At 40.7% G+C, this 10,794-nt stretch overlaps 1 protein-coding gene across 1 annotated transcript in view; it reads left to right on the top strand.

Annotated features, from left to right (window-relative positions):
* The first annotated feature begins 1,307 nt into the window (after window positions 1-1,307).
* Window positions 1,308-10,794, top strand: part of TRHDE (thyrotropin-releasing hormone degrading enzyme) — a 214,268-nt gene continuing 204,781 nt past the window's right edge. The window contains exon 1 of the mRNA XM_009887778.1: window positions 1,308-1,577. Coding sequence (XP_009886080.1) covers window positions 1,434-1,577 — 144 coding nt within the window. The 5' untranslated portion in view covers window positions 1,308-1,433. The remainder of the gene's footprint in view (window positions 1,578-10,794) is intronic.

The raw sequence follows: 10,794 nt of genomic DNA, 5'->3' as shown, positions 1-10,794 counted from the left end.
ACCTATTTTTTTCTCCCTTGGCATTAGAGAGTATCCTATTGCAGAATAATGCTTATAGGCTGATTAATAATAGGTGCTACCATTTTCATTATATTGAATCCATTCACCCATCCTCTTCTCTCAGAGGAATAACAGATGATTAGTCAACCTCTAAAATTCTGATAAATGTTTACCTGGTATCTAAAATTGCATGGTTATTTCCACTGATGGAACCTTGGAAAGTGAGACGTGAATCAATACCACTCAAAAAGCCTACATATGTGCTACCTTTACAGTTACGTAGTTGGCTCATAGTCATTTTCTCATCCTGCATGCCTCCAGAAATTATTCTTATCGAACCCCATAATTCAACCTTTTAAGTGTAGCTTCTTGTTTCTGCAAAGAGATCAGTGCACGTGGGTTTTCTCCAAATGTATAAATATAAGTCTCTACCCAGCAAGGTTCCTACTCTTTATCTGGATTAAAAACTCTTTAGTTCCAAAAAAGCAGTTACAAATTTTATTGTCAAACTAAAGCCTTCCCATTCTCTACAGTGGCATAATAAATGTATTTTCCTCCTTCACAGATCTTTTCATAATTTGACCTATTAACTGAGAACATCGATTTGTTCTCTATAAAACACACCAGAAAAGAAAAGCATATGTAGAAGAAAAGTGAACTACTCTCTGCTTGTTTAATCATTTGTTTACAGTTGTAATTCTGCAAAGCTCACAGAATGGTTTTTTGGACTTGCACAGTCACAGCAGTGCTGTTTAGTCTCAGTGTGTCTCAGACCTACGTGCAACCAGTACAGAAGTAATCAGCAATGGAAAACAATGACCCTCTTGAGAGCACTGTGCGGCCACTGTAAGTTCTCATGCCCAAAGAAAGGCAAAGTGTCCTGTCAGTGTGTCAGGGCAGAGTGAACTCCCTGAAGGCTCTTAAATCCTGGTTTGAACTGAGGACTGTGCTTGTTTTGCAGTGTATAACCAATATTGGCTAACTTTTTTTACATATTGATGAACAAAACTGCTAGAACCTGAAGTTTGATGCAAGGCGAGGGATTATTTGCTTAACGTCAGTGTGGTGTTTGCACATTTGTAGGAAACGTGTAGACCATTACTTTATATCAATTGCATTGCAGCACAGGTAGTAAGAAAGCGGTAAAGCAGTGTTCGAACACTGTATACTTTATACAGTTTGTTCCTCCCTCTCCCCCTTAGACCACAATAGTCAAGCAATGCCTTATTTGGTACATCCAGGAATCAAATGGTGTGCACAGTTAGTAATCACTTTTTTTTTTGTTTGTTTGCTTCTTTTCCAGGTTTCTTGGTGTTACGCAGTTTTCTCCTACTCATGCCAGAAAAGCCTTTCCTTGTTTTGACGAGCCCATCTACAAGGCCACTTTCAAAATCAGCATCAGGCATCAAGCAACTTACTTATCTTTGTCAAACATGCCAGTTGAAACTTCTGTTTTTGAAGAAGATGGATGGGTTACAGATCACTTTTCACAGACTCCTCTCATGTCCACATATTACCTAGCTTGGGCAGTGTGCAATTTTACATACCGGGAAACTGTCACCAAGAGTGGAGTAGTTGTAAGTATTTCTAATGTTATATCAAATACATGTCATTATTTTGAAAACCCTTACATTTTGTAAGGGATCATAACATCAAGTACTTAAAGTATTTTCTTGATTAGCATTCCTAAAATTTGCTGGTTTATTTAATGATAGTGTTTATCGTTTGGGACCTTTTCTGAAGGTTTGTCTAACATTTTTCGTTTGTCTAATGCTTTTTCTTACTGGTTAGCTTAGTAGGTGTGGTTGGCTGATGAAATTTTAAGCTTTTAAATATGCCATTTTGCTTCACCTTGATTTTCTTGGGAAGTTTTCTCTGTTTTTTTCTGTAGCCTTTTCAATAACAGTGTTCGTGGAACTATTTATTAAAAGAAAGCAGTAATACTGGCAGGCTTTCCACTCTCCTTCCTTCAGTACTGACATGTCCCTTGGTGTGCTGTGTGCTAGCTCAGAAGGCTCATAAAGTAATTTCTATCTTAGGACTTTACAACCTATCAACTTCCTGTGGAGGTCCAGGGTGATGGAAGCACTTACTTTCTGGAGTTGTTGTTGCCAAATATGGCATGCTTCCAGGAGTTATGCCATGAAAAAAAGAGAGAAAATCCTTTATTTATCTCAGTTTTGTTTTTGTTTACAAATATCAAGCTCAGAACTGTATAACAAGCCAAAACATATATGAGAAATGCTGTCAGCTTAATATAATATTTCACAGTGCTGTCATCTCGATTTTTGAGGTGAACATACAGAGAAACCCTTCCTTCTTAGTTGCTGTGGATAACAAAACAGAACTAGTTCTGGCAGCAGAGGGCTAGGCGGCAGTTTAAGCTGTGTGCCGGAGCAAAGGGGATGTTTACCTTCTGCAAATGCTCTATGACTGTGTGCTGTAACCTGGGGGCATGAAGAAGGACTGCAGGTCTTCCGTTGCTGGTTGGGTCAGGAAATGTCTCCATAACCACTTTTAGCTAGCCTCAGCATTGAGCCGCTGTGGAGGGAACTTGTCCCACCTTCTCTGAGCTAAAGGTATTTTTTGCCTTCCTTGTGCCAGCCTTCAGCTCTATACAGCCATATGATCCGACTGAAAACTTACCTGAAAAAATAAATGAAAATATGGTAAGTTTCCAACCAAATCAATTTTCTGATCCAGCTTTTGGTATGACTGTACAGGTTCAGGTCTGTGCTGAAGGTGAGGGAGGGTGGACCCAGGACAGTCCTTTTCATTGGCATCCCTCCTTTAGGCCATACTGAAGTGATCAGGAAATAAGTCTTGGCTTTGTTACTGGAACAGCTGGGTAGGACACTGGGGGCCTTTCACCCCTTTACAGCCCTTTCATGCAATGGCCAGCGTGCTATGACACTATCCTCTGGCCCCATGAAAGTCAAGGAGAAAGCATGTCTAACAAGTGTATCTCTGAGGTTCTTTAACCTATAAGTGTAAGGATGTGGAAACTGCTGAGACCATGCCTGCAAGTCCTAGTTTTGTGTTTGTGGGGTTGGTTGTGTTTTGTTTTGGGTGGTTTTTTTTTTTTTTTTTGGCTAGGTTGTTTCTCTTTCAGTTCAGTGAGTTGAGTTAGAAAAGGATCTCATAAGCACCAAGGCAAAGTAGTAAGGAGGGAGAAGCGGATGACTGTTTCTTTGTGCTGCTGCCAAAAGATTAAACGAGGGATTCCTCTTGGGATGAGGAATTGGTTGCCTCTGGCTCTTGCAATAGTCATAGAATCATAAAATGGTTTGGGTTGGAAGGGGCCTTAAAGATCATCAAGTTCCAACCCCCCTGCCATGGGCAGGTACGATTTCCACTAGACCAGGTTACTCAAAGACCCATCCAGCCTGGCCTTTAAACATCTCCAGGGATGGGGCATCCACAACTTCTCTGGTCAACTGTTCCAGTGTCTCATCACCCTAAGAGTAAAGAATTTCTTCCTAGTATCTAATCTAAATCTACCCTCTTTCAGTTTAAAACTGTTATCCCTCGTCCGATCACTACACTCCCTGATAAAGAGGAGTATTCCCTGGACTAGTAGAACAGGGTGAGGTGTCAGGCCATTTCTTACTCCCTATCAACCAGTACCAAAACAGACTTCTATCCAGGTAGGAGTTGATGATATTCATTGTAATGTACTCCACCTGCTGAAGGATTGAGTCTTAAGGTAAGAATGGCATGGTGTTTTTCAGCTTTAGGAAACACTGGTTACTTGAGGTTCTCCTTTAACTGTAATAGGATGGAAGTTTTTGGTGTATACTCTAGTAGGTAGGTCTTGTGTTCCCTGTGCTCTAATACAGCTTGCAAGTTTATACTACATAATACTACCCTGTTATCTCTCTTTGAAATGTCCTAGACTTGTCTGAGAAACAGCTGCAAGCAGTTCAGCTTCCAACATCAGTGTAAGCAAATACACGAAACATGGGAGATGGACCTCAGCACCATCAATTTGAAAGATACAGCCTATTTCCTCTTTAACTCATTTTCTTGTAGCGTTAATTCAGAGCTCAGATTTCTGCTGCTTGAGTATGTTTGATACCCTGAAGAGAGAGGCAGACTCACGTCTTATAGACAATCATTGGTAACATTCTGCTGTTCTTGTGTTTAGCAAAACTGTTCTCAATACTTTAGTTTAACACGAATCCGAAGAAAAAAACCAAGTAATTATTTGTTAGGAATTCGTGGCTACAAGAGCCTGATAGTTATGCTTGAATCTGCTGGTTCAGCGCATGTAGGATGTACATATATACGTATACTCCAGCAGCTTGACAGTACTACTATACAGAACTTTGCCAACAATTATGCAAATTAGCAGGGAATCTTCACAAAGACTTGAAAACCAAAAGCCTACACAGATTGAGATAGCTTCTTATCCCATAAAATTGTTCGGTTAGTCTAGAGTTTTAGCTTTTCTTTTTTGTAATGCCCCCTATCACAGAAGTATATTAATGCCCAGGAATACCAAAATAGTTTACACTGAGTTATTGTTTAAATATGTCTTGCTATTTTTCAGTCCACTTGTGATCTGGTCATCTTTAAATGTTATTTAGTTTTGTTGAAAGAGTATCTTTTAAGCTATGAACTCACGGCACACGCCTTCCATTCAGACTTGTGCTCATTCAGATGAATTGCTGAGGTAATCCATCTTTTTGAGTCTTTTGTATTGCAATACCAGGAGTTCATGGACACTACTGGATGAATTTGAAATTATCTGAATCCTGGCACATACAATTTTAAACTTCTTCGTTTCCTCCAAAGCCACTTTTTCACTAAAATTTAGTTGCCTCCATATCCATGGCAATGTATGTAAATGTATGATAAAAGTAAGTTTGCTTCTAAAAATGAATGAATGTTCAGGAAGGTTAATCTAACCTCCATATTGAAGCATCTTCATTGGCCTTTTCTTGCATTGGGGAATCAATGCTATGTATATAGTATTTATTTTGTAGATATAGTAGACACCTCAAAGACTTCAGCTTGCATATACTTTTGCTTTTGTTTTGGCACTTTCATGAACTTGGTTTTGGTTCACAAAATGTTTTGTGGGGAGGGGGCTTTCCTTTCAAATTGTGACAGCATGCTAATGATTGAAATCTCACCTCTCTTCCAGCTGACCAGTCTTTAGACTAAAGTGCTATGGTCAAGGGTAGATAAACTCCCCAAGCAACAGGAGAAATGGTGAGATCGAAAGCAGATTTGTTGCTCAAAAATGGTTAAATGCTAGCTGTTCATTTTTTTTCAAAGTGTGACATTGACCTCAAAATTAATTTTAACTAAGTGTGAGATTCAAATACAAAGCAAGTTATAAATAGAAACTGACTTTTGGAAAGCTTAGGTATCCAATCAAAATAGTAATTTTTATATATCCTATATAATTCTTGCAGAAATGAAGATGTTCTATATTTCATACACTAAAATTAATTTGGAAAGGGGCATTAAGACAAGCAGTGCTTTCCTAGGAGCACAGCTCAGTGGATGTGAATCAACAGCATAACTCTTTAGTCCCCATATGGGTCTGATCAGAATCCCTTCCAGAGCAGGTAATTTAAAGGCGGAGTTGACTTTTTGTATGCATTACAGATACATAATAGGTTGTTAAGATTCACCTGGCATTACAGGTAACCACTGCAACTGCCTTTGCCTTTGGGCAGGGCCTTGATTCCTGTGGAAAGGACTTGTGGTGCAGTCATCCATGCTGCTGCGGACTAGGGAGCAGTATAGTTCTACCAGGGTGCTGCCTGAGGTAATGCTGTATTGAGGGAGGAGGGATGCCCTTAGGAGCAGGCTTAGCTGATCTTTGTATGGCTCTAGCAGTTGTGCAAGTTGTAGTGGGTGAAAATTATGGGATCCGTGTACTGTTGTCTTTGCACGATGCAGTAATCACCTTCACGTGCTTGCTTACTTCTACTCATATGTTGTATTTCCTAATTATACCTCTTGTGTGTGTTCTTTGTCAGTAATTCTTAAAAGCAAAATATTGCTGGCTGGATTGTAATGTCTGTCACATCATCTCTATGTCTCTTTCCTTCGTTGTTGTCTTTATCTGTGCTTTCAATCCACCAGGCCTTTTCCTACTATTGTTACTTTATTTTTCCACTGTCTGGATTTATTTTTACTGTACGTGTTTAGCTGTACTTCTTTTTTCCAAACCCCCAGTTTCTCATTCCTTTGTCAGGTGGACATGCCTTCTTATTGTCTTGTAAGTTATTTTAATTCTTTTTTTTTCCTGCTAATTCTTTCTCTTTTCAGTTAGTGGAAGGAGTGAGCGCTCAGGGACGAAGCAGAGTATATCAGTGGAGATGAATGCATTGCTGGAAGGAGATGTTTCGGGGAGATTCGTCTTCTACCATTCTTCTCTTTTGCTGTGGATGGGGTGTGGAGATAGGTGTGGAAATAAAGTGCCAACTGGCAGCTTTAAAGTGTTTGGCTCTTGTCAGGGGGAGTATCTGCTAAAAAGAAAAAACAGAAAGTTTGTGGAAAGGAGTGGAGTCAGGAGGGACTGTGGGCGCAGGGGTTAGAAGTGCAAGTGCAGGCAGCGCCAGAGCAGATGGGAGTGAGCAGCAGCGAAAGGAAGTGGCTATCTGGCTGGGTGGTGGTGAGTGGGAGGAGGAACGCTGATGGAAGGCAGTGCTGAAAGAAGAATTTTGCGTGGTTGCACTTTTGCTACTCCCGCTCCTGTTCCAAAATGGTTGCAGCATATGTTGCAGGACTGGCAGTGTGTGGGCCTGACCACAGTTTGGTCAGCTGCTCAGGGTAGGACCTCCACTGGCTGGTTGAATCCATGCATTTACACTTTGAAGAGACCTCTACAGCTGGGTCTTGGTTTCGTTTATATTAAACATTACTGTAGAGTCATCAGTGCCGAGTAATTACAGAGAAAGACCTTGAGGCTAAGAAAGATCTTATGAGAAGAGTCATACCACAATAAGGCCAACCCTTATTGTGCTGCTGTTGTTTTGTTATTACTTTATCTAAGATGTAATTAGGGATTACAAGCTCCTGGTTAGTAAAGATCTTAACTCAATACTTTACAGTGCAGTTAAGTCTTATCCTGGTCAATGAGGAGGAGCTGTAATAATCTGGCTAAAGGAAAATAAGATAATTATTGTTTCCATAGTGCTCTCTGGCTTGCAGAGAGCCTGCATAAACGTCCCAGTACTTAATTCTCTTCTGCTTATGTTTGGGGGGCTCACTCAGTTTGGTTCAACGTCGCATAAAAAGACGCTTGGTTCTGCAGAAGTGAAAAATCATTTTGGCCCAGGAAGGGCTAGTGAACAGAGTCACATAAGCAGACTTCGGACAGAATCAGTGCACTTCCAACAGCTCATGCTAGTTTACCTCCAGTACCATGGGACCATGGTTTTTATACTTGGCCTTAAGACAAGATGACTGGAGGTAGCGTAGTGCTTCTAGCAGTCAGGGTGGGCTTTCCCTCACCTGCAGTGCGGTGATCAGTCTGAGGAGACTGAAGAGCTGACTTTCATTAATAGTCTAAAAAAACCCCCAAAACAAACTAGGTTGAACAACTATTTAGAGTAACTTTTTCCCCAGTGGGTTCCATCATTCAGCTTCTAGAAAAAACCCAAACCCATCAGTTCTCTCTAAAATAACTCTGCACTTATTGTGCTGTTCAGCCTGTAGCTTTTAGAAAATTATTCTATATTTGAAAAATGTATTAATATTTTTATGTAATAGCAGTAATGACCTCAAGAACAGGCATTTTCTGTCAGTTAATGACTACCTGGGTTAAAGGCCTGAGGCTCTGCCTTAGGCCCTCTCTTCAGCTGCTGGTTATTAACTGCCAGCAAAGTCTCTACATCAGTTATTATTTATTAATCAGTATTGAAGCAATTATACACCAGATAATTCTTTGTGGGTGAGCAAATTGGTTACAGCAGAATGATTTAGCTGTCAAACGTAGAATTAGTCCTCAGTTAAAATTAAGTTTTCTTCCTCTGCAGCCTGAATTTAGTCCCACTCCAGAGCTGAGCTTTACTTTCTTAGCCCACCTATACCTGAAAAGTAACTTTTGTTAGCCCATCACTTACCACTGGGAGGCCACACGTGTATCTGATAAACAGCAGCTAATGCAGGAAGCACCAAGCATTTTTCTGAAGCCTGATGCGATGCAAACTCGTAACGTTTAATCTTTATATGTCCTGGAATGGTGCTCTGATAGTGAAACGGTGATACCCATTCATTTTTGGTCTTCATTGCGTATGTCCCACTCTTGCCTTCCCCAAAATAGCTTTCATCAAACAGTTAAAAATAAAATGCATGGTACAAAGAGTGTGTTGGGAGGTATGCAGTTACATGGAGCTAGAAAAGCACATGCACATGTGAACATGGATAGGTGTGATTATGTTTTCTTTTGCTTCTATGAAACTTTCTCTGTAGTAACAACAGAAAGGCTGGTTCTGCAAGTACCTCTTATTTAGTTCAGTGCTTACTGCTGTGAATTGTTTTAGTTAAGTGGGGAACCATAATATAATACATTAGTAATCCAAAGAAATCGTAGCTTTTTCAGATTCACTGCATCAATATTTGTTTACCCATTCTGTTTCAGGTTTGTATATTGAAAATGACTTTTAGTTTATTAATTTTTAAATACTATAGCTACAAAATAGGCTACAAACAAACAAAAACCTATGTGATCAGCATCCATGCTAAACTGAATATGCCAGGGAATCTGTTAAAAACATAAATTGCAAACTTGCAATCCATTGTTATTGATTTCTGGTTGAATTTGCAAGTCGAATGCACTAGGAAAACACTGTACGTGTATTGTGCTTACTCCTTTAAAAAAATCCTCTCCGTCAGCACTTGTAGTACATGCAGTATTTAAATGTGATATTTATTTTATTAACATAAACTCTCTGCAATGCACTCTGCAAATAATATTGAGTTGAGACTTGAGTTTGGGAACAACGTTTTGTTCTGGTTTGCCTTGGAAGATCACCTGTCAGTATCTGGTGGCAATGGTATACTGAACTATAGTGTGTAGTAGCAAGAAGACTTTGTCAAAAAGTGTAAATTTTTAATTTATGGCTAATTTGTAGGCATATGGCTGGCTTTCAGTAACGGAGCAGAGAGAGAGGCAGCACCCGTGATTGCCCTTCTGACAAGCATCAGGCCAGGGTCTTGATTGCAATTCCGTATGTTCAAGGGCATTACTTCATCTGGGGTCTCTTCTGGCTAATGAAAAGAAAGAAAAATCTGGGAATCTTGGTACTTTCCACTCCTTCCCTGCCATTTGCTCAGAGGAGAGTAGTGTGAAGTCCCTGCAGTTCCTCCCATTTTCCACATTATAAGCAGGGAAAGGAGGGAGATGGAGGAGGAAAGACTCTTATTTCCTTTTCCTTTAATGTACTAATGAGCATATGCTTAGGAGTATGTACTGTGACAACGTAACTCATGGTGAAGGCGAGCTGTGCTCTGCTTTCTGTACTACATTCTTTCATGTCTCCTTATGCCTCTTATGTTCTGCTGTCATGTTTGACTTCGTTAACTTATTCGTTAAGGTCTCTGTCCTTGGCATCAGTATGAACTCTGCTTTCTGACATCCAAGGAAGTAGCAAGAGTCTATTAACATGTTTCCATAAGAGTCACGCTCTTGCTATGAAAGCAAAAATGAAGTGCCAAATAATCTGTAGGAGGTATCTCACCCCAGGACAACGTAAAGGTGAACATGTTCCTGCACCAACCTGAACATCTGTCAGTCAAACTGGTGTTATCCTGTATACCTACCATAGTAAATGTGCTCTGTGCAGTGAAAATGGATTACTGAGGCAGGTGGCTTAGTTGACATCTGGTTGAGTGACAGATACAGTATTCGTGAGGGAGGAGAGTGATGTGTACTTTATTTATTTATAGACCAGTCTCTCCTCCAGGGTTTAGGTAAGTTTTAATCATATTTTTCATACACGAACAAGAAATTTAGCCTATTTGTTCCCATTTTTTATAGCCAGTGGTGGGAAAGTAACCACGCTTTTTGGAGATTTGTAACTGCTGTCAGTCCAACCTCTCCCTTTCTGACAGTCAAATATTTGTAACATTCACCTTCTAGGCTTGCCTTTACCTCAGTTTTTTGTGCTGGAATACCTGCACAAATGCCATCTTATTTTTGCCTTTGTCCCAGTATTTTTTGCTGCTTGGAGTAGAGGAAAGGCTCTATGGTTTGTGGTGTTACCCCCATTTGTACTAGTAGAGGAATTAGTCGATTTGTTTGATTTTCTATGAAGGTGTCTGTAGGGTTAATAAGACTTTTTAATTCTTCCAGTGGGGTGCTTTCACACTTCAGGTACCTCTTCTGAAGATTGTTTTTATCAGACGCCAGAATGGCACACCTTCATAGCATAAATGTGATTTTTCCAGGGTCCAGCCTGGCACAGGCTGACTTCACATGACTGTCTCTGCCACTCTTCAAGGGTGTCATTTGCACAGCGCAAACTCTACAGCCGTGGGAATAGCAAGGGTGACTCTCGACCTCCTTGCAGCGGTGGTCTCATTCTCGAGTTTATCCCATCTCGTGGCTGCTGCGACTGCCCAAATGCTTGAGCCCGGCACACGGCCCCGTCCCCTGGCACCCCTCTCGTGCAGTGGGGTGGGGACAAATAGCAGAAAACCAGCTGCCCTGGCCTGGTTCTGCTGAACAGTACCCCTAGGAGATCCTCCACTGCTCCTGCCTGGCAGCTTTCTGGCTGCTCTGTGCTGTTGAGACATGGCAAGAGCAGCCAGAGATGAGAACTGAGCCTG

The sequence above is a fragment of the Charadrius vociferus genome, unplaced genomic scaffold, assembly GCF_000708025.1.
Source record: "Charadrius vociferus isolate BGI_N301 unplaced genomic scaffold, ASM70802v2 scaffold125, whole genome shotgun sequence".
NCBI lineage: Eukaryota > Metazoa > Chordata > Aves > Charadriiformes > Charadriidae > Charadrius > Charadrius vociferus.
Note: the sequence above shows the minus strand (reverse complement) of the source record. Positions and strands in the feature narration are given on the sequence as shown.